General features: G+C 33.5%; 1 protein-coding gene across 1 annotated transcript in view; it reads left to right on the top strand.

Moving 5' to 3' along the window:
* Positions 1-25,126, top strand: part of LOC136027140 (protein RRP5 homolog) — a 124,676-nt gene that overhangs the window by 94,840 nt on the left and 4,710 nt on the right. The window contains exons 19-20 of the mRNA XM_065704107.1: positions 4,390-4,543; positions 12,449-12,614. Of these exons, the coding sequence (XP_065560179.1) occupies positions 4,390-4,543; positions 12,449-12,614 (320 nt within the window). The remainder of the gene's footprint in view (positions 1-4,389; positions 4,544-12,448; positions 12,615-25,126) is intronic.

Here is a 25,126-nt window from a genome sequence, read left to right on the forward strand (position 1 = left end):
CGACTAAAACACATGGAGGAAGGAAAGATGTCAGCTACATTTTTACCCATGTGATTTACCAACTAAGTAATATTGACATTTTAGCTCATCTGAGAGAGAGAGAAAGATGGGTTTATTAATATAAATAACACAACAAAACAAGCAAATGGCCCGAAGCAAAGCTTGTTTGGGCTTACAACCCCAATACACATACATATAAAACAATACGAAAAAGAAGAAAAAATAAAAAGAAAAGAAAAGGAAAAGAAAAAAGAAAGAAAGAAGAAGAAGAAAAAATCAATTACCCTGCATTTCAATCGAAACGGATTTACACTTCAAAAGAGACAAAACAAAAAGAAACTAAAACCACTTAACCAGTATCGCCAAAATCAAAACCAACATCTTGGCTCCACTTGAGGTCCACTCAACTATCAAAACCATAAATATTAAGGCAAAATAGCTTTAATTCCCGCCGAAATTCAAGAAAGCTATCCAAGTTTCTCAAATTCGTAGGTAAACAATTCCATGCATGGGGTCCTAGATGCCGAATAGAGAATTGAGATCTACGAGTAATAGTAAGCGGACGACGAATTATATCGGACTGTCTCGTAGAATGTGTATGAATATCACTTCCTAATTCAAACATACTTTTAAAACATATTGGTAAACAATTTTGAAAATATTTATATATAAACAGGCTTCGATAAAAAATAATAAGTCCTGCTAAAGGCAAGATTTTGCAATCTATATACCTCTTTTGTACCGAGTCTTTAAAACCTACACCACATAACACTCGAAGCGCTTTATTCTGCAAAACTCGAACACGATCGAGATGAGAAGGAAATGTACTACCCCAAACATTGCAACAATATAGCAGATAAGGATGAATTAAGGAATAATACATTGTTCTTAAAATATCTCTTGGGAAAATATACTGCAACTTTCTTAAAATGCCAACATTCCTAGCGAGTTTAAGACTAATATAATCTATATGTTCTCTAAAGCTGAGACATTCATCAATTAAAACTCCTAGATATTTTGTACAATTCATTCTTAGAATACCCATATCAGCAATATTAAGTCTGTCTATCAAAGGGTAATAATTTGAGCTCCTACCATACAATAAAAAGCAAGATTTACTATAATTCAAATTTAACTTATTAAGCTTCATCCAATTGTGTACAAACTCCAGACAAGAACTAATACGACTCAACAGCTGAATTCCTGTTCGTGCAGCCACAGTTATATGAGTATCATCCGCAAAGCTGGGGACAATTACTTTTTCCCCGTCACATCCAATGTCAAGATCATACGAAATCATATTAAAAGCTCTACATAAATCATTTATAAAAATTAAAAATAACAGGGGACCAAGAACAGATCCTTGAGGTACTCCAAATTTAACACTACTGACTGAAGAAACATTATCTCCTAGTTGTACATATTGAGTTCTTTCTTTTAAAAACGAGGACAGTAATTCAAGAAATGGTCCTCTAAAACCGTAATTTTCTAATTTGGCAATGAGTATAAAATGGTCAACGCAGTCAAAAGCTTTTACAATATCAAGAAAAACAGAAGCGACTTTCATACCATTATCCAACGCATCATTCACAAAAGTTGTCAAAAATAAAACAGCATGCTCAGTAGATAAACCCTTCCGAAAACCAAATTGATTTGGATTAAAAAATGATTTACTCTCCAAAAATTCAAACATTCTTTTAACTATCAATTTCTCAAACAATCTAGATACTACTGGTAATAAAGAAATGGGCCTATAATTTCCTAGTACATTTTTATCTCCACCTTTATAAACAGGAATAACTTTTGCAATTTTAAAACAACTTGGAAACACCCCAGTCCTTAAACATTCATTAAATAAATACACTAAATGACCGGAAATAACAGGGTAAATATACTTTAAAGTTTTAACTGTTACAAAATCAGAGCCTGAAGCTCCAATTTTTAAATTTTTCAATGTTTCAGAAAGCTCAGAAGCGTTGATTGGCTTCAAATACGCCGAAACATCACTTGCATTCGATAAATATTTCTTAAAACTACCTTCATGCTCAGAAATAACTATACTTTGGACCAAATCCTTTCCCACATTAGCAAAATGACAGCACATTCTATCAGCAGTTGTACTATCATTATGTATACCGTCAGGAAATATACTATCATATACATCTACCTCTATTGCTATAGCTTAGCGTTATCACCATATTATTTTTTGAAAAGATAGTTTTCAATAAAGTGTTCCAGCTACGAGTTTTATTTTTTTTTGCTAATAGTAAAAATGATGCCACTTGATCATTTTTTGGCCTAACTAAATTTCAAAGGGATTCTTCAACGGCACCGATGTCCATGCCGTACCATGTCGCATGCAGTCTATATAAACTAAAAGCAAATTATTTCTATCCATTACGTTTTTAACTCTTTGTTCAAGTTGTTAATTTTTTCTTTTTTTTTTGTCTTTATATTGTCATTGGGCCGAAGATAGAAGACAAACTTCGGTGAAAAGGTACAATACGTTAGGTATTTTTGTGCGATTCTTTTTAAATTCGCTTTATATTCGAATATTAATAAAACAATTTTTTATGAAACACATCAAGAGACTTTTTATTTTACTTTATATTTTCTTTTACTTTTTCTTTACATTAGGTTGAAGATATATGGCAAACTTTGCCAAGAGGTAGACTCGTGACTCTAGGCTTTTTTTGTGTACATTTTTTACTTGTCGTAAAATTTCTATTTTTTACTTGTATTATGAGAACAAACAATATAAGAAACATTATAAGATTTATATTTTTAATACAAAATATATATAAAATATAGATTTATATATTTTTGAAATATATTAGATTTATTACATATCTGCAGAGAGTGGGGCTGCTCCGCTTGTAATTTATAATAAGTGACATAGAAAGAGCTTATCCTCAATTACAATTTAATGATCGCAATTGACCTTATAATCGGCTAATCTTTGTATTCTCAGCCCTGAAAACAAAGATATCAATGGACACCTGAAGCCATCCTATTTAATGAGTATTTCTCATTACACAGTCAGTAGGTTTCTGAACCTGATGAAAGAATGTACGCTAAGGTGTTTTCTCGTTTATGCCCATCATCCGACAGAAGACTAATTAAATAGGGAATGACATTTATTTACAGAGGGAAAGATATATTTAAATGTCAAATTATGACAACTCTACTGTAACGGCCGCCTTGAAAAATAAACAGTTGTCTCAGGCGGGGGGGGGGGGCGAATTCTCTAAAATAATAAAAACAAGATAATCCATCCAGATTACACCTCCCAATCAGCATCAAAGACCAGGTATTCTTCATAAAGGATTCTTCTATATGGCATTCCATAACTTATCACGGGTTGGTAAACTTCTAAAACTTGGTTCACTAACCACTAGCTTGGTCTCGCGAGAATCTGAATCATTTTTGCAAAATCTAGAAAATGTAATCAGTTGGGAATCAAAGGTTGGCAAACCTATGTGGCAATGTATGTTGCTATCTAATAATTGGAATACCAACTAAACTATAACTATTCACTTTATTAGAAACTTTAACTACCTTATGTCATTTTTGTCATGAGTTGCATAATTTAAGACTAAAATGAATGAGATATGTTTGTTTTCTAGTAATTCAAAAATAAAACAATCCTTTTTTAGTGGGGTAGCACTTATCTCTTTTTCTCCTGTTTATTTTCTCCACCTCCCGGATGGAAAATGGAGAAAATACGTGATATACGCGACCATCATATCGGATGGTCACAGGGTGGTGATTAGGAGTTTGTTTGGTAAATATTTGTTTTTAACCCAGGTTTTATAAACACAGGGTGGCTGTTCAAGGATACAGGTGTCGTAAAACAATATCGGATGTCTTATCCGTAATTTGTGAGATTTACCGTGACTGCAGAAAATTACTGTGTAGGAGATTGTTGGATGTGAGCATGAAGTTGAACAATCTCTTAGGTATCCTTCCTGACTTATCTGCTCGGAAGAAATTGATCTTTATTGTTTTTTAAATTAAGGAAGCTAGGGTGCTGGGAAAATAGATATCGGCAGCTGTCCAAACGGTCAGTAATTGGGATATGCAGAGAATGCTGGTCCTTTCACTTGTATTTTCGGCAGATCTGGTGCTTCTAACTGCTCCTTTAGGGCATAGTTTCTGGGATAGTTGGGGCTAGTGGGCAGGTCAAACAGTCCAATAACATTGGTCTTATTTAACATTGGGAACTTGCCACATTACGTCCGTGTGGAAAGCATTTAAAACAGGATTCATATTTTATCGCCTTATAGTTCGGAGGTTTTTCCTTCTGTTTTTCTTCTCTCCCCCTCCCCTCCCCCGTCTCTTATTATTAAAAAATTCATTATTAGCTTACTAAATATGTTTTGTTTTCAGCAAGCTGAAGAGATGTACAGCACGATGATGAAAAAGTTCAAAACTGATAAAACTGTGTGGATGAGCGCCTTTTTGTTTTTCATGAAATCGAATCAGCCAGAGAAAGCAAAGAATGCTCTTGACCGATCTCTGAAAAGCCTGGAAAAGAGACATCGTAAGTTTACCAATCTTGTTTGCTAAATTAATATATTTCCATTTAGGATCTTAAGAGAAAGTGGAGGGATTTTAATTGAGAGGGTTTATTTATTTTACTAGCCGTGTACGCGGGTTTTATATGTCTATCTTTTTAATATCAATGTTTTAAATAAAATAAAAATTGTTTCTTTGTTTAAATGAAATAAAGTCTTGCGGGAGAAAACCAGTTTCATTTCTGTTTCTCATGAAAGTTGGACAATTCGTCTATGACCGGAAAAATTATACTCTAAGTAAGCAAAAGATTCTTGTCCCAGTATATACATTAGTAAAAACTTACATTGGTATTAGCAAATGCACTATTGGTACAGAGTGGCCAAGATAAAAAGAGACCCAGTGTGAACACGGAAGTGCAGATAATCTTGGGAAATTAAGCTACTGTCATTTTTATCTAAAAATCGTAAATACACAGTAACACCAATAAAAATACACTGAATATTCAAAGGTTCTGAAAAAGAAGTTATTATGGTTCAGCATGTTTCCAAAAACTTTTGCCTTTTCATTTAGTGTGGTTTCTGGAATCATATTGCGCATGAACTGCCAACAAATTTTATGATGGTCAACGAACAATCTCAAAGAATGCTTAGATATGTCTGCAGGTCCCGTTTTCTTCAAGAATATCATGAAACCTTAAAGTCTATGTAACAGAATGTTTACTGTCATTTGTAGCGCAGGTGACAAAGGAAGGACGAGACTGTGTGTTTTTCCAGCAAGATGTTGCCGCGGTGCATATTTAATGGTTTTCATTATCATGTGGCCAACCGTCTAGGGCTAAACGAAATGCAGGTCGTCCTCGATTGGGGTGGGAGCTTGTTGTAAAGAAACATTTTAGGGAGATAGGAACGTCTTGGGAGGGTTGAAAGAGGGTATATATATATATATATATATATATATATATATATATATATATATATATATATATATATATATATATATATATATATATATATATATATATATATATATATATATATATATATCATGAAAAGAGAAATCACCAATGCAACAGCACAAACACAAAAAAAAAAGAAAAAAAAAAGAGAGAGAGACAGAAGGAGAAAAGGAAGACTGTTTTCCTAAATTAGTGATTAATATAGACCAGCACTTGAATGAGGCCTTAACCCTACTCATCCATACAATCACATAGGTCAAATAGCATAGCCACACACAATCAACCATAAAGAATAATCCATGGACAGGCAGTCATGTCGTCAATAAGTATAAGTCGTCATTTACCAAACAATAGAAAAAATAATATAGACAAATAATTCAGAGGCAACACCCAACATAAGGGCTCATCAGGAGAATACACTGGCCTATATAGGGTTTCGCCACTCTAAATTCTCTACCCAGCACAGTGTTGTGGCTACCACAGAATATCCATGGCATCCCCGCGTCAGGTCATCACCCCCAAAATATATGCCTATGAAAGAAAAAAAAAACAGCAAATGTAAAACAACCAAGTAAAACCAAAACAAGCTTATCCTGTTAATATATCCCTCCCTTTAGCAACAATAGGTAAACTAAATATTATAAATTTTGCCAAATCACAAATATTAACACATTGCAATATATATATATATATATATATATATATATATATATATATATATCGTTGATTGTATCTTAAAAAAACATTTGGCTATTTTTAGATATTGGGAAATTTTTCAGCTTAATTTTTTTAAAGAAAATCTACATCAGCATATTATTTAAAATTAATTAGTATAGTATTTGTACGTTTCTGCAAGTAACTAGTGACTCATTTTGTTTTCATTCCTAGTATAGTAGTTTAAAATAATTACAGTTCTCGTTAAATTTAATCTGCAAGTAAAGTAAGTATCAATAAATTTTTAAAGAGGCCCAACTTTAGTATTTGTCTTCTGTGACCCTAAAACGCACTAAAAAAAGAAGAATTGTATTGTGGATTTTTCCTGTGAAAGGAGTATACCTACCAACTATTGCATAAACCCATGACAGTGGGTGTCATAGCCTGGTTGATCTTATATGGATAGACACACTGATTTCTTTAGAAGGTTAAAGTATTCATAGAATCAGTGCTTCTTTTAAAGCACTAGAAAATAAAAGTTTAATTTCAGTGGCGACAACATAAACCGAGACTTGCTCCAAGATGTCGATAAAGACATAATCTTTTAATTCCAGCTCAAAAGACGTTATGCCGATAATTTTTACCGACTGGACCTAATCGTTAGTACCACCTATTCTATATTTCAAGAGGCTTAAACCTTCTCATACCGCTATTGACAGTCTTTAGTAATCTTAAGTTAAACTCAGGAAGTTTTTTACTAGCAGACAAAATTTTCCTGTTGTACTTTATTTTTGGCGTAATTTTATGAAAATTTATGGGTAGGGGCCAAAATTTATCTGTTGCGTGTGCTTTTAAACTCAAAACCTTGTCAATTGTGTGTCCCAAGGAGATTTCTTGGAATCATTTGATGAAGCCAAAGATGTCGAGTCAACTGATGAAAACGGTTCATATGACTTTTCGGTCGCTGGGTTTGCTAACTCCAGAGGTGAAGATAAGTTTCCTTGTGCATTCTATTAAAATGATGCAGTTCGGAAGACGATAACAAAAGAAATACAGAAGAAAGGTGCGCTTTGAGTCGGTCAGAAGCCGAAAGTGTGGCATAGGCACTCCGAAGACGCATTACGCTTGCTCAACCATTGATAAAACTGCGAAAATTACTCAGAAGCCTTAAGGTCTCCACAGTTCAGCATGCACTTCTTAAAAGATATTGCCATAATCTTTATACCCCTCATAAAATGAAATTACAGTGGAATATCACATTAGGAATTATTTAGTCTGCCAGAAAGCATAGGAAGCCTTCAGGAAAAATTTTCATATTGAATGATTCAATTATCTGCCTTTTGCCCAATGACTGGATTGTGCTAGAAGTTACTATTAAACTAGTTCCTCACTTTTCGGACGCCACTGTGGTGCTAAGGAATTCTTTATATTTTTCTGCGAGTCGACCATACATAGTCCTAAAAGGCTTGTGTTATTTGGTAATACTATTGCAAGTGATGTTCGCTTTGGTGAATACTTGAAAGAACTCATAGCTGTGAAGCTAAAGAAGAATATCTTGAACCAACATTTTGAGCCTACGCTGTTCTTAAAGGCCTTGCATTTGTATTCTTCTACATCTGAAAAGTTGCCACTTGTGGATCACTCTCTGGCCTGCCAATCTTTTGTCGCCTTAACTGCAGGATAAGGTAGCTAGTGCCACATAAACTCCAAGAGAGTCCACACTGTTTTTTTCTTTTACAGCTGAAGCTCCTGAGGTTGTGATCAAGACCAGTGAGAAAAACTTGTTGCAATGTCTTTGGCCTTAACTGGTTTCAAACCTATGAGACGGTCCTGAAGCGTCACCAACTCTGACAAGAAGGGCTCAAACTTGAATGAGGAGTAAGTCCGAGTCTCTATTTCAGAGAAACGTCGAACCGACAATCCGTAAACTTCCCAATTTTCATAAATTTTCTTAAAATAGTATAAGTGAACAAGACGGCTTCCGAACATAATGGTGAGGCATGGTACTTACGATGGTAGACTAAGGTCTGGGGTGACTGACTACCCTCTACCCCGTGGAAATTGAAGCATCTACAGACAATTTGTGAAGAGAATGTACAAAAATTATAGTTGGTTTTTTTTTTTTTTTTTTTTTTTTTTTTTTTTTTTTTTTTTATCGTCGAGAAATCGAAGGAAAAGGTGACTGGTTCTGTTTTACTCGAGCCTTGTTGATTTTGATCTGTTTCTTTAAAAAAGCATAAATAATAAAAAAAAAGAACAAAACAGAAAAACAGTGTCCATGCTCAGCTAAAACATATGATTATCATCACACAAAAGAAAATCATAAGAATTGATTTTAAGTGTTCATGAGCTGCCTGAATTTTTCAAAGTAACTCATTTGACAAATTAATAAGGTAAGAATCGAAATAAATAGGTGTGGTTTTAACATTCCCTTGATCTAATCTGATATAATAAAAAAAATTGCAATTTGTCATTTTGATTCATCGATGTTTTGACACTGATTGAACTAAATAGATATACCGCGGGAATTGATCAGAAATTGATGTAGACGTCGATTCACAGGTAATTTCAAAGGGTGTTGGCAGATTTGATTGATGGTAGATTTGACATTGGATGTGGTGTTAGGGCTACCATTTACTTTGTAGCTAAATAATAGCTCCAAAACTCATTGAATAGCTAGTATATTACACGCGAGCTAATTGTATCTCTATGAGTGCTTTTTAGCGTTACAAGGGTTACTTTTGACTAATCCTACCATCCTTAGGTGTAATTTGTAATATATAAAAGCAAATATGCACCAGCTGCGTAGTGATAAGTTACCTTTTAGGTCCATGCTCCCATCGAAGCATGCGATTTTACGACTAGCCTACTGCTGCAATTACCACCGAAATGACAAGATACTTAAATCATTGGATTCCCTAGTTTCAGGTCTAATCATTCACAGAACCAGAATTATGATACTACTTAGACTTTTGCTCAGCGGATGATCCTAAATTGCTTTAAATAAAAAAGTTTTCTCTTTTCAACGGTAAACAAAAATCAGCTTTTAGCTCAATCTAAAAAAAAACATAATAAATTAAAGAATGATTGGTAGACGTTCAAAGCTGTTATCAGCTTCGTTTAACTCAACTTTTCTTATTATTTATTTTTTTATTTATTTTAGGATTCAGTAATTAATTCATATTAGTATATGTTGTCTAAATGTTTGATGTGATCATCCATTTAAATTTCTGTTTATTTTTGGTTTCATTTGTTCATTTACAGTAATTTTTGGTCGTTTTAAGTTTAATGGTTTTACGAGTTCAATTTCGTTCGTTTTAGCTTCTAAGATGGCTCTACTTTTTTGAAAAAGTTTGTTTTCGGAAACTTTTTAAAAACTAATTTTTAAGGAATTCCAGAGAATCCTGCCTAAAAAATAAAATAAAATCGTTTTATGAAGAAATGCGATTATTTTAGGCAACATCATCACCCTCCTCCCTTCCTTCATTTTTATTTTGAAAGGAAGTGTCTGTGTGGAAATTCTGCAACTATCTTCTCAATACAGAAAATTCAATCGTAATACTTCATTTTTAGTGCATATACGCATGTCTAATCCTTTTAAAGTACACCTACTCAGGGATAAGGAGGGTGGTATACCTTTTGAGGCTCATCCGACGCAGAAATGGCCGCTCTAGCATTGTGACACAAGGATGTATTATTTTTCACGTTCTTGACGGAGTATCCCTCCTTTATTCCTCTCCACGCCCAGGCGTAATTTGTGCCCTAACTTTAGGCTATATCTGACTAGTTGTTTTTTTTCTCTATAATCACAGTGAGTTGCTCTATCCTTCATGGTCAGTCAATTAATCATTGGCTAATAGACGCCAGATTTTGCTTTTCGTAAGATTGGATCATTAGGGTTCGTCATGGTTGTCAATTTGGTTGTTAAGTTTTTCATTTTGGGCTGCACTGAAAAAGAAATCAAGCTCTCCTGAGTCGGGTTTTTGTAGAATTTTTTGGCATGGATGTGATTTAGTGTGTTTCATTCTTTGAATCCAAATTTAATGATATTGCTTAAAACATTGTTTTATATGTAACGAATTGGATGAAGAATATCGTATTCGTCTCCTCAATCATTTGTTGTTTTTGTTTTTTTTTGTTTTTTTTAATCATTTGGAAGAACTCTAGATAATACTTTCAAATTTCTTTACTGTCCAAACTAGACAAGTGGGTGCTGATACCTTTTTTCCTCTATTTTACAACTGAATTGATGACTGTTAACTTAAGATTAAGTACGGATTTTTTCCGTCTTTGTATATATCACGTTATATCATGGACTTTAGGTGCACTAAACTTGTGTTTGTTATACAAACACAAGTCATAGGGTATATCCTGATATGTTAAGAACTTGAGTAATCTGTTATGTCTGTTAGAAGATTTAAAACGCCTATTTAAGTTAGTGAATGCTTAAAAATAATTCACATGGTATTATGCTGTTTTAAGCGCGTTTCCAATATGCCTCTATTCCTTTGCTTGTTTTAGTCTTCTTTTGACTTAGAATCTTGTGTCCGTTAGTCTAAACCTTTGCTTGAAGGAACTAACGGGTCGTTTTGATGGGAGAGTGCCCTCAGGGAGATGTTTCCAGATAGGTGTATTGCACGAATCAAAGCGCTTTTTTCTAGCACCCCTTTTTGGGTGTTTTCTTCTTTAGGTAACCAGCGTGACATGTGTGCCTACATATTTGTTTTGTTACCTTGATAAATGGTGGACCAAGGAGAGTTGTCTCCTCAAAAAGAGACGAGTCGTTTGAAGCTTCAAGTCGTACTTGAAGCTAAAAATTGTATTTTGTTTTAATATCATATTTTTAATAACAATAAGCACTGTATATGGTGATTCCCTGTCAAATGGTCCCTCCCTTAACATTCTAAGGCCACTGGTTTGGAACGATCATTCCTTTTGATAGTTCGGACTATTTTTCGAAATTTCCATAAATTTGTTTTGGAATAATCTTCTACCATTAAGATTAATGGAAATAGTAATTACTATTCTTGAATCAACTTCAAATGGCCATTCTTGCTCTCTGATTTTTTTTTTTTTTTATTGTTCAAATCGATTTCTTAAATTTTCGGTTACTGGGTCTAGAGCTCGTTCTCTACAAGGTTGTATCTAACACTGGCAACCATTAAAGAGAGCAGTTGGTTTTGGTGTGGATACAGCCTACCAAACAACCTTTGTTTTTGATCTTCTAGGGTTATGTTAAAAAAGACTTGGTAATCTAGGCATAAAGCAGGTTGTAAACTCTGTAACTGATCTTGTCTGTGGCTTCTAGAATCATGACAACCACCTAACCCTGCTGGCTGGGAGAATGTTCTTGGAGCGAAGAGTTGGTTCGTTTTTTAGGCCCAAATCTTCACATTTTTGTGGATTTTAACATGTTTCCCGTGAATTTCTCTTTGTTTGGATCCCTCAGACTGATGTCAAAGTGTATTCTTCCATATTCTTCCCGTTCCACAATAATTATCTGTTTATGGTGAAGTATGCAGGGTCAGATCTAGACTGTCGGAATCCGGAGTGAGAGTGACATTTAGTGCCCCCCGGTCGACAAGCCCATTATAGATTTCAATTTATGGTTAATTATGCTTCTCTAGATAACATTTATTTATTTATTGTATGTTTATTCAATTATTTTACTATTATTAATATGTTTTTTAAATGTAAATCTCAATATGTACAACAAGGTTCAAATCTTGAGGCTTGAACTACAACTCTTGAGATTCCACGTAACAACATTTTATTTGTAAGACAATGTACATGTATTTTAAATTACTTAGACTCAATCCTATCCTTTACACTAAAACTTAACTTCACGTCTTCTCTTCCGTCCCCGTGACTCCCCGAACGAATCCACGCCTACTCTCCACTCCTAAACGTTGGCACGTGTTAGAGTTCAAATTTTATTTGATGAGATCAAGAAGTGGCTTACGAGCCAGTGCCCCTTGCATACCGGTGCCAAGACAGCCAGGGAAAGGCCGCCCTTGATCCTTACCCCTCTCTAGATCCGCCTCTGGAAGTATTTTTAGAATTGACTAAAAGATTCGAGGGGTTATCCGTGAACGTACGACTAAATGTAGCAGGTTTTTGGAATTTAAACCAAATTAGTTGTTCATGCGTATTTATGTATTTTTACAAATTTATTTTCCTTTTGTTTTTCTACTTTTTTTCTATGTCCTACTGGGATGTTGGAGCAAACGAAGCTCTGTATTTATCTATGTTAACCTGATTGAAGGTTCTATAGTTTCAAACTTGTATGAAAATACGTTTATTTATTTATTTTTATTTTAGATGTGTCAGTAATTGTTCGATATGCACAAATGGAAATGAAACATGGCGACTTTGAAAGAGGTAAAACAATGTATGAAACTCTGCTTTCTACATATCCCAAACGAACAGATATTTGGCTGGTTTATATAGATGCTTTGGCAAAAGTGAACTACATAGACGAAGCTAGGTATGTAGTAAATTAAACATTTTGCTTGTCTGTATGTGTACTAGGAAAAAGTAAGTGTTCCATAAATTGTGCTCAGCCCAGTCAAAACAAAACAAAAAGTCTAACGAATAATTCATTGGAGCAAAAGACACTGGCACAGAAAGAGTTGAGTTGGTTTGGGGCTCGATTTCGTCGAAAATGGCCAAAAAACAAGCGAACTATACGAAAAATACAAGGGAAAGGAATTGTAAAAATATGGTTGTTTCAGGATGGTCTAGCTCAAAGTCCACTTTCCTCCTGTTCATAGTCTGGCTTCCTGACAACTATTCTCATTTGAATATTCCTGATATATAGGCTGGTGAAACCAAATGGAATCTAAAAACATTCTTTTTATTTCTAATGTCGCCTGGGGTGTTTTGCTTTGTATGCTTGTTCTGATATTATTTAATCAAGCTGGGGTTTTTGGTCTTTTATTGACTGTGTTTCTCTGTGGGAATAAAACACCACATTTTTTCTTAGGAATTCTAGTTGGAACTGTTTTTCGCTGCAGTCGGTGTTTTTCTTGTTTATACTTTTTTTTTTGTTGGATCACTTCTATTCTATGAAGTCTCTATTTCTAGTTTTTTTTTTTTTTACGTTATAAATGTTGAAGAATCGTTCAATTGTGTTCCCTTATAGAAAATTTAGTTCTCGAATAGAAATGTTCTAGAATCACTTTTAAAACTAAAGTTAAAAACCTAACCGTCATGCAAAAAGCCAATACAATGAAATGAAACTATCTTAACTTTATAGCATTATCAAGCGACATATAATGGTTCTATTGTGATGCCTTATCTTTTGTGAATTAATAAGTGCACTATAACCTCACTAAAATTAGATACCAACAAATTCTTTCTAGATATAGCTGTATGACTACCAAAAAGAATTATAAATGAACTCTGTAAAGTAAAAAAAAAATGCAATAATATCATGGAAAATGATTGTTATTCTGTTCTTCAAGAAACTGTAGCATACATACCTTTTTCTGTTGCCACAGAAGTAGTATTGTTTCTGAAAAGGCTGACTAAGTAATACAAACTGAAATAGTAGATACCATTTCAGTTTTAGATGCAAAACCAATTGACATTTTAACCGCTGAGTCATATGAGACTGACCTCTGATTGGTGATTTTTTCTTAAAGGGTGTAATCTCGTAAAAGGTTAAATTCTATACAAGTATCCGTTATCTACTTTATTCAATCTCCCATTCCAGAAGTGTCCTCTCTAAACCTACTCGATATGCTGATGGCTCTAATTACGAGTTATGCTTCACTGTAAACATTTATAGAGTGCTGTACTTGAAGACCTCGAGTTGAAAATTAGTCAAAAAATATTCGCAGATCTGTTGAGTTAAACTCTATGCTCAAATAATATTTTGGTGATATTTTAAATTATTCTCTCCTTTCCCTTTGAACATTTGATAAACACGTTGCTTATATAAATTAGGATAATGAAGAGCACACTATCAATTTCAATTTTAATGTCAGGCCTTTAGTTATGATCCAGTTGATATACCAATACGAATATATAATATTAAGGTGGTCTAGTTAAGTTCTCTATTCTTAATAAAGAATTTGAAAATAAGAGACAGATAATAAGTAAGAGTACAACGTCAAACTTGTCACAACGTCAAAACTCGTCACAACGCCACAAAATGTCTCAAAATGTCGGAATATCACAATTAATCTGCAACACCGTATTTATTTATCAGTTAATGGTCAGTCTCGTAACTCGATCCCTATAAGTCAGTAAATGTCCTTTTTTAACTTCAACCGTTTAGCTACGATGAAGTCGATATAGTACTCGAAATGTTTAATACTACGGCAGTCTAGCCAAGTCGTTTAAATTTAGCAGTTATTGATGTCCCTATTTAGCTAGAGCCATGTTTTTTAGTGTATTCATCTCTAGTGTGCTGCTACAAAAACTCATTGGGTGCTTTATAAATATTTGATACTGAACCAAATTCCCTCGCCTTTGTTTCGGTTTATTGTTTTTGACTTTTACAGATTAATTGACAACTTGGCATTACAAATTAGTTTGGAAAATATTCATCAATCTTGTAAAATAATAGCTGAAAATAGGTTTTCAATTTGAGTTGGCTAACTTTTAGAATCTAAATTTAAAAAGCTGTTTTTAAGGACTTGGTTTGTTTTTATGCTGATGCCTCCACGTGAGAATACTTTCAACCTCTTATGTCTTTAGTTTTCGTCTTCCTGGCACTAGTCATCATAAGTTTGTGCGTGGATGGAATTTACAATTATAAATAAACACCTATAACGATTTTTATCACATCCGCCTATGACCACACCTCTCAAGTAAATTTCAACCTAATCATTTAAGCTCATTTATTATTATCACAGTTTCATTAGAAAATGATAGAAGCTACTGTACCTTACGATATTCAATGTCCGCGACATGTTGTGCTTAGCCATTGTAACTAGAACGGAAAGTAAATAGTAAGAGATATGGAGCCAAATATATGTGAGTAAAGACGGCTGGGAAGAATATAGAAAATAACCCTAGGTCATAGTCAAAGTTTGAAACATCTTTTTAATTAGTAACAAAATTAGGACTATCATAAAAAAAATAAAGACATGGGAACTCGACCGTTCAATTCTTCCTATGGTTTAAATGGAGCAGATTGCGTAACCGTGAATCTTGCCCTTCTTTCTTTGAAGTTCTTGGCGAATTTTTTCGAGTGGAAAGAACCTGCCACTCGGCTCATTGCAGCAATTGCTAAATTCCTGCCTGAACAGCTGAATTTACTTTAGATGAGCAAGATCAGTGGAAGTAAATTCAATTACACGCTTAACAAATTTAACATAATAGAAAAAAAAATATAGCTGGAAGCCGAACTAACTATGTGAACAAACTAGCAATAGTAGCAAAATAAAAATTGGCTATCAAGGACAATAACAAGAATTGTTTGTTACTAAAATCGACGCTTCTTTAAAAAAAAGTGATATGCCAGTGGGAATTTTGCTATGTTAGGGACTTCTATTACCTTGACCACTCTTTTAACGTTTTGAAATCGCTTATTGAATCCTCGTAATCAAAATTGTTGGTAATGATACATAGCTCCAAACATAAAATTTTCAAACTATGAAATTTATTCTTTAGCTCTAAGGAATAATTTTCTGGACGTTTGTTTTTTCCATTTATTGTGTCATTTCAGTTGACAAAAAGTAAGGTACTACATATCTAAGTTTTAATCACTTTTGCACCTTGTTGATACTCTACAAATACATTCCTTGCCTATTCATTCCACTATTTCTTCCAAAATATGAAGCTTTTAAAGCTAGGTCATTTTTTATCCTGATTGAGGCTTTTTTTTTAAACAGGTAGGCTAGATCGCTTGGATTGTTAGCTTGATGTAGAAGACTTTTTTATTTTTCTAGGCAATAATGCACTATGTACATTTCCTATTGTTGTAGGCGCTAGTATTGATTCGGGTCCTTTTAAACGTCTCTAATTTTTCAATACTATCGGGTCCAGAGTTAGGGTCCGGTCATAAGTTGTGTTCATCTTTAGCCCCTTTTCAATCAACAAAATTAAAATAGAAGGTAACAACCTAGAAGTGACAGTCGGGTGCTGTCGAGCGATTGATATTAAACACTTGATATTTAACACTTCGCAACTCTCTCTCTCTCTCTCTCTCTCTCTCTCTCTCTCTCTCTCTCTCTCTCTCTCTCTCTCTCTCTCTCTCTCTCTCTCTCTCTCTCTCTCTCTCTCTCTCTCTCTCTCTCTCTCTCTCTCTCTCTCTCTCTCTCTCTCTCTCTCTCTCTCTCTCTCTCTCTCTCTCTCTCTCTCTCTCTCTCTCTCCTCTCTCTCTCTCTCTCTCTCGCTCTCTCTCTATTTCTCCCCTCTCTCATATTTTTCTCTGTTCGGACATTTTTAATTTTCTATTTCGAACATAAGTCTTCAATATTTTTTTTTTTTTTTACAGTACCAGTCTTAGAATTATTTTTCTCCATATTTCAAGTTTTAAATCAGTTCATAATTCAAGTTTAGTGGCACAGAACTTGGTAATACAATTAAATAAAAAAAACAAGTTTTTCAAATGAAAGTAAGGAGCGACATTAAAACTTAAAACGAACAGAAATTACTCGGTATATGAAAGGGCCTTTTTCTCTTCAACGCCCCGCTCTTTACGCTAAAGTTTTTTTTTTACTGTTTTAAGAAGTAGAGTTAAGAGAAAGAGTCAAACTTTACTTTCATTTAAAAAACTTATTTTTTTATTTAATTTCTGGACGTTTTTAAATTAATGCATGTTTTGATCTTGGCTCTCCGCACATTAATAATTAAAAGAAACTTTGCATATTAATTTTTTTTGGCTAAATGGCTTTCTCATAGTTTTAATCGGAAGATTTTGAGAAAAAAAGAGTGAGGGAGGAAGCCTAGTTGCCCTCCAATTTTTTTTATTACTTAAAAAGGCAACTAGAACTTTTAATTTTTTATGAATATTTTCATTAGTAAAAAATATACGTAATTTCCGAATTAACTTGCGTAACGAACTTCTATATTCGTATGTTTTTATTGCGTATATGAAGGGGCTCACCCCTCGTCGATACCTCGCTCTTTACATTAAAGCTTAAATTTTGTCCCAATTCCATAAGAATGACCCTTGAATCACAAAGGCCGTAGAATAAATAGTTGAAATTACTAAAAATACTTTAGCGTAAAGAGCGAGGTATTACGAGGAGGTAAACCCCTCATATAGATAACTTCGAAGACCACACTGCCTTTCCATGACGAAAGTAAAACAGTTCAAAATAGGGATGATACCTTTTTATTGACAGTGAATTGATATAAAATTATTTAACTGGATATTTCGAACACATATACAGTGTTCATCATCAGCAGTAAAACTAAAAGACATGAATAAAAATAAACAAAATTTATACCTAATAAACTAATTACATATAGTTTATTGCTCTTATTTTTTTCAATGCAACAGCCGAGGCAAATCTGTTTGACCTTTTTGGTTCTGGTTCATTAGAATTATCTGACATATTACGTGGACAGAGGTCATAGCTCTTAGATGAGGTGATATTTACTTTATTTGACCTCAGTAAATTATCATAAATTGAGTTCAATCCAAATTCGCCTGTATCTCTGTTTATGGAATTATTCTTGAATAGAATTTTTTAAATTTCGATTGTTTCCCTGAAAGTTGGCTTTAAACTTTGGTACCTAGAAATCAAAGAAACATTTTCAAACAAAATAAAATGATTTGGAAAATTAAAGATATGCTCCGAGAGGGCTGACGTGAAATCTCCAGGTTTGGTATTTTGCTTTAAAGACGATGAAATAGAATTATGATGTTGTAGCAATCTCGTTTTTAAATTCTGGTTAGTACGTCCCACATAAGAGCTTCCACAAGTACATGGGATTTTATAAACCCCACTTTGTTGCTCTACGGAAGTCTGATCCTTTCCAGAATTTAAAAAACTAGCCAAAGTATTACTACCTCTTAAAGCTACCTTTAAACCATTATTTTGTGAAATTCTTTTAAGTTTTTCACTCAAAGCTGGAACATATGGTAGAGAACAAAAAATATCTTTCTTTTCTGTTGTTTCCAGAATATCGTCAGAACATTCTAGAAATTTTTTCCTTCTTTTCGAAAAAGTCTGGTCAATTAACCAACCCGGATAATGGTTACTTATTAAAATCTCTTTTAACAACGATAATTCCTCCTCAATGAATTTTGGAGAACAAATTCTAAAAATGCGATCAGTTAAAGATATGATTAAACCAATTTTTACTTGGCGAGCATGACCGGAGAAAAACGACAAAAATCTGTTATTGTTAGTAGGTTTTCTGTAAATCTTAAAATCGAGACTATTTTAATTTTTTAAAAGAAGGACATCCAGAAAAGGAAGTTTATTATCCTCTTCTAATTCTATTGTAAATTTTAAATCCCCTCTCCAAAAATTAAGATGTTCTAAAAAACTTTTTAATTCCTCCACCCCATAATTCCATACTGAAATTATGTCATCCATATATCTCCCCCAAAATTTGTGTTTTAAAAAATATGAATCTAACGCTATTGTTTCAATATTTTCTGCAAAACAATTTGCTAATAAAGGACTTAAAGGGGCCCCCATGGGTAAACCATTTACTTGTTCGAAAAGAAACCCTCTGAATTGAAAAAAATAAGAGAACATGTTGCACAACCTAACTAAATTCATAATTACACCGACTTCCAAAACTGTTTCACCACCAATTAAGTCCAAATTTCTTAGTATCTTTCTCTCAAGAAGAATTTCTGCGGCTTTTACATCAATACTCGTATACATTGACACTATGTCGAAACTTGAAATTATAGAATTTGAAGAAATCTCAACTTCTTTTAGTTTTTTTTACAAGTTCTGACGAATTCTTAATGTAAGAAATTTGTGTAGACATGAGTGGTTTACATAATGAAACTAGCCACTTACTCAGAGCACTTGTTGGTGACTTGTTACTCGCAACAATTGGTCGTAATGGCAGATTTGGCTTATGTATCTTTGGAAGTCCATATAATTTAGGGCACAAAGAACCTCTTGGTAAGAATTTGTAGAAAAGTTGAGGTGTAATCTTCCCTTCTTCCTTCAAACTTTTTATACTCGTTCTTAAACTTCTTTGTGTATGAGTCCGTCGGGTCAAAAGAAAGTTGTTTGTACGTTTTTTCATCTTTCAGTAAAGCGTTTAATTTTGAATCGTAGTCCTTGGTGTCCATTACCACTAAAGTGTTACCCTTGTCTGCTTTTGTAATAACAATAGATTCATCTCTTCTTAAATTATTAAGAATCTTCATGTCTTTGAAAGAATTGTTAGGGATTTCTGCTTTAAAACCAGATATCCCTAACAATTCTTTCAAAGACATGAAGATTTTCAAAGACAAATTCTATAATTTCAAGTTTCGACATAGTGTCAATGTATACGAGTATTGATGTAAAAGCCGCAGAAATTCTTCTTAAGAGAAAGATACTAAGAAATTAGGACTTAATTGGTGGTGAAACAGTTTTGGAAGTCGGTGTAATTATGAATTTAGTTAGTTGAAACAATAGCGTTAGATTCATATTTTTTAAAACACAAATTTTGGGGGAGATATATGGATGACATAATTTCAGTATGGAATTATGGGGTGGAGGAATTAAAAAGTTTTTTAGAACATCTTAATTTTTGGGGAGGGGATTTAAAATTTACAATAGAATTAGAAGAGGATAATAAACTTCCTTTTCTGGATGTCCTTCTTTTAAAAAATGAAAATAGTCTGGATTTTAAGATTTACAGAAAACCTTTTGTCGTTTTACTCCGGTCATGCTCGCCAAGTAAAAATTGGTTTAATCATATCTTTAACTGACCGCATTTTTAGAATTTGTTCTCCAAAATTCATTGAGGAGGAATTATCGTTGTTAAAAGAGATTTTAATAAGTAACCATTATCCGGGTTGGTTAATTTACCAGACTTTTTCGAAAAGAAGGAAAAAATTTCTAGAATGTTCTGACGATATTCTGGAAACAACAGAAAAGAAAAATATTTTTGTTCTCTACCATATGTTCCAGGTTTGAGTGAAAAACTTAAAATAATTTTACAAAATAATGGTTTAAAGGTAGCTTTAAGAGGTAGTAATACTTTGGCTAGTTTTTTTAAATTCTGGAAAGGAACGGACTTCCATAGAGCAACAAAGTGGGGTTTATAAAATCCCATGTACTTGTGGAAGCTCTTATGTGGGACGTACTAACCAGAATTTAAAAACGAGATTGCTACAACATCATAATTCTATTTCATCGTCTTTAAAGCAAAATACCAAACCTGAAGATTTCACGTCAGCCCTCTCGGATCATATCTTTAATTTTCCAAATCATTTTATTTTGTTTGAAAATATTTCTTTGATTTTTAGGGACCAAGGTTTAAAGCAAACTTTCATGGAAACAATCGAAATTAAAAAAAATTCTATTCGAGAATAATTCCATAAACAGAGATACAGACGAATTTGGATTGAACTCAATTTATGATACTTTACTGAGGTCAAATAAAGTAAATATCACCTCACCTAAGAGCTATGACCTCTGTCCACGTAATATGTCAGATAATTTAAATGAACCGTAACCAAAAAGGTCAAAGAGATTTGCCTCGGCTGTTGCATTGAAAAAAATAAGAGCAATAAACTATAGGTAATTAGTTTATTAGGTATAAATTTTGTTTATTTTTATTCATGTCTTTTAGTTTTACTGCTGATGATGAACACTGTATATGTGTTCGAAATATCCAGTTAAATAATTTTATATATATTCACTGTCAATAAAAAAGTATCATCCCTATTTTGAACTGTTATTTTTAATGCTGCTCCTCACTTTTAGTAGAAAAAAACCTTTCATATTTATTTTTTCATTGTTTTTTTTAATAATGCTAGAAAATCCTGCACCCCCTTCATTGAAAGTCTCTTCCCCCATGAGAAGTTTTTCCATGGAAAGATCCTCCCACGTGACCCCCTCTCAACTCTCCCTCCCAAACCAAAAAAATCCCCCTGAAAACGTCTGTACACCTCCCAGTAACCATTACTATATAATAACACAGGTCAAAGTTTGTAACTTGCAGCCCCTCCCATGGGGACTGCGAGGGAATAAGTCGTCCCCAAAGACATCGTTATTAAGTTTTTCGACTATGGTGAATAAAATGGCTATCTCAGAATTTCGATCCAGTGATTTTGGGGAAAAAATGAGCGTCGGAGGGGGCCTAGGTGCCCTCCAATTTTTGTGGTCATTTAAAAAGGCAACTAGAACTTTTAATTTCCGTTAGAATGAGCCCTCTAGTGACATTCTAGGACCACTGGGTCGATACGATCACCCCTGAAAAAAAAACAAATAAACACGCATCCATGATTTGTCTTCTGGCAAAAAATGCGAAATTCCACATTTCTGTAGATAGGAGCTTGAAACTTCTAAATTAAGGTTCTCTGATGCGCTGAATCTGATGGTGTGATTTTCGTTAAGATTGTATGACTTTTATGGGGCGTTTTCCCCTATTTTCTAAAACGAGGCAAATTTTCTCAGGCTCGTAACTTTTGATGGGTAAGACTAATCTCGATGAAAGTTATATATTTAAAATCAGCATCAAAATGCGATTTTTTTTATGTAACTGTTGGTATCAAAATTCCATTTTTTAGGCCGGGTCGCTCCTTACTACAGTTTTTTAAGTTTTTTAAAAAAGAATTTTAAAAGCTTAAACCAAGTATTTTGGTGGTATACCGAAATTGATGAATCTGAACAATAGAGAAAGCCCTAATGTTGTGAAATTATGAAGGTAATACTATAATTTGTTTCCTATTCACCTTATTTCGGAAGATTTTTTGTCCTTGTCTAACTGCGGGAACTATTTTCTCATGGCCTTATTAAAAGAAATGAAAATCTATGTTCAAGCCATACTTTTAATGGTCGCTAAATTCACTTAATCATTAGTGTCCAGTAAGTTGATAATATGTTTCTTTGTATAAATAACTTTAATTATACTATATTACACTACATTAGTGCTATGCCTTATATGGTGATTGTGTGTGAAAATCTCTTGGGCTGGTTTCAATTTCTGACCTGAGTCTGACCGAAGCATTGATATTGTTTTCTCCGAAGAAAACTTATCTTTTCTCAAATGGACATTAGAAATTGTTTCTAAAGTAATTGTTTAATCTTAGGAACAAGGGCTAGTGAAATGTTGCCTTACGCTACTCTTTGCAAACGGAATGGACCGAGCTAACCGGGCATGTTTGTGAAAAAAAAGTTGCTTAATAATGCTCTTAAGAATGCACAAAGACTGGATCCATTGAATAGTCCAGCTGATCCAATTGGAAAGGATCGTCGGGTACAGGTCCTTAAATCGTTGAAAAAATCCATGTTTTTATTACTGAATATATGGATTCCGTCTTTTCCCATTTCACTGGGAAGAGGGGGGCTGATGGACGGTCTACTAAGTCATTTGTCTGAATTTTACAATTTGAGTTACGATGATACCAAGGGATCTCGACATAGGAGACAAAAACTGAATCAAGAGTCCTTCTAAGTAATGTTTGTGGGTTAGATGTATGAAGCATTATTCTAGATGAACCTCTGTCACCTATTAGGAGATCAGCATAACTTGAAATACTACCTAAATTGTTTGATTTAGATTTTATTGGTAATTTCGTTGAATTTGGTAAATTCGTGAAACTTGCACTTCATTTGTTTTGTTTACTAATTTGCAACCGAAACGAAGATTATTCTGTGAGGTATAAAAGGTATTAAATAGCGAAGTATTTAAGCTTTGATAATGGATGCAAATTGATATTAACATATGGAAAATATTTGTGCGACTCTTGTTAAATGTAAGTGAAAAGAGTTTGTGGCGAGATTATGGTACATTTGGGACCTATTATTTGCGACATTTTCTTCCTTCAGGAATCCCTTACACTTGCCAAAATCTCGTAATGTCTTCCCGTTACAGAGGTAGTGTTTGTCATTTTTTCCCTGAAATATATACCTTCACTTAATAAAGACTTAATGTCAGGGGGGCATTATTCAGGAAGAATCTTCCTGCGATTAATCTTATTCTCGCTTGGTAGGCTCTAAGCGCGACAGTTATGAGAAGTGGGAGTTAAATAACTGATGCCTGAGTTTTTTGAATATTTCGCAGGTAACAAAGATTTACATCAGAGAGGCGCAAAATCAACCTTGAAAGGATTTGAATCTAAAGCCAATTCCTTGTTTGGTATGAAGAAATCGAATCTGTGAAGAACCGATACATAAAAGTTCAGTTTTGTATTAACAAAGAAATGCTTGTTGAGTACAAAGAACATTAGTTGAATGTTAAAGATAAACTTTAAAATCGTCGCATACAAAATTAAAGGCGAATATTTAAGAGCGAAAATAAACTTTTTAAGCGTTTTGAAGGAGCACTTTGTCTCCAAGGTTTGATTTTTCGTAGCTGAATAATGTGGCTTGGCTTCATGTAATGCATTAAACAGCATCTGATGGTATTTTGCCTATATGAACCGAAATGTTTTTGTTTGATTTTTTCTCAATTGTGTCGGTTTCTTTGGCTTTTTATGACTTTATTTTCACGCCTCCAATGAAAATACACCTATTGGATTATAAACCAGAAAGGTATTTGATTTATACTACAGCTCATTTTCGATAATATGTTCAGATTCATGACTGGTTGAGTTGCAAACTTAAAGACCTCCAGAATTACAAGTTGTCTTTGTCACCTATTTTCAGTTCAGTAGTCGATTTAATATTATTGATTTTATCATACCCTTCAGATTTTTTAAAGCTTATGAAACCAGTTTTTGGCATTGGTTAGCTTGTACAAAAAAATAATAAATCTGGTGAGAGCCCCGCCCCTGAAACCATGGATAACCCGTTATTTTTTGGCACTTTTTTTTTCAAATTGTCGAATTTTTTTATTGCCCTCCTGAAATTCTTGTGTATGTGCCGGCCCTTCCCCCCTCATAAAAATTTGAATGGAATACTGTTTGCACTTGTGGATAATACCAAACGGAAGAAAAGCTATAAATACTTTCTATACATTGAAAATAACTTTTATAGAGGCTATTCGTTTTTATAATGTAGTTTTAGCCAAGATTCAAACCGATGTTTGAGATTGCTTTCGTGGCGCAGTGGCTGATTTGAAAAAGTATGCGGGAAAAAAGCTTACTTTTTTGTATGTGAATGTTTATCAAAGTTTGAATTTTGATTTGAGAGGTTGGAATCTAAAGCTTTGATTGTAAAAAGCTAAAATGTTAAGTTTATCATTTGCCATGACAAGTGCGCAAGCAATCTTTGTGTAGATCAGAAAAATAAACTCGGGGTTTATGGTTGAAAATTGAAATGTTCTAGAAAAACGAATATCAGATAAACATATTTTATATTAATCATAATTGTTTTTTTTTTTCTAAAATCTTGAATTTTGTGCTGGATGGGGCATGAACACATTAATTTTTACAAGAGTTAATGAAGAAATTAATGAAGTAAAAAAGATGTCAATTGTTAGGCCCCCATCTTCACATTTTCTTCGCACTTTGTGTGTGTATGTGTGGTGGTGGGGCGGGGTAAATCTTCTATGATGTGGTATTGTTTTATGTAGGACTACTTTTCACATAGATATTTAATATTTTAGACTAACTCGCAATTATTCCGAAGTAATGGTTGCAAAGCTATATAATTGTATTTACTTTTTCCTTTCGTCTAATGATTAATGTATTTTTAAGAAAGTCAGCGATTTTCTCTAGTGTAGAAAAAATGTTAATTGAGGTATGAATAAGTAAAAACCAGTTTTCAGAAGAGAAATCTCACAGCTTCAAAAATGCCATCGAAAGATGAATATTTTATGTCTTGCTATTACTGCTGTTGAAAACCAGATATGACCAACCTGTTTATTTTGTCATAATGAAAGGGCGGTCATTAAAAATATTTCTGGAGATTAATTTTCTTAAACCCTGGGAGGGGATCAATCTTCAGTTTTATTCTTTTTTTCATT

This window comes from Artemia franciscana, chromosome 5 (assembly GCF_032884065.1).
Source record: "Artemia franciscana chromosome 5, ASM3288406v1, whole genome shotgun sequence".
NCBI lineage: Eukaryota > Metazoa > Arthropoda > Branchiopoda > Anostraca > Artemiidae > Artemia > Artemia franciscana.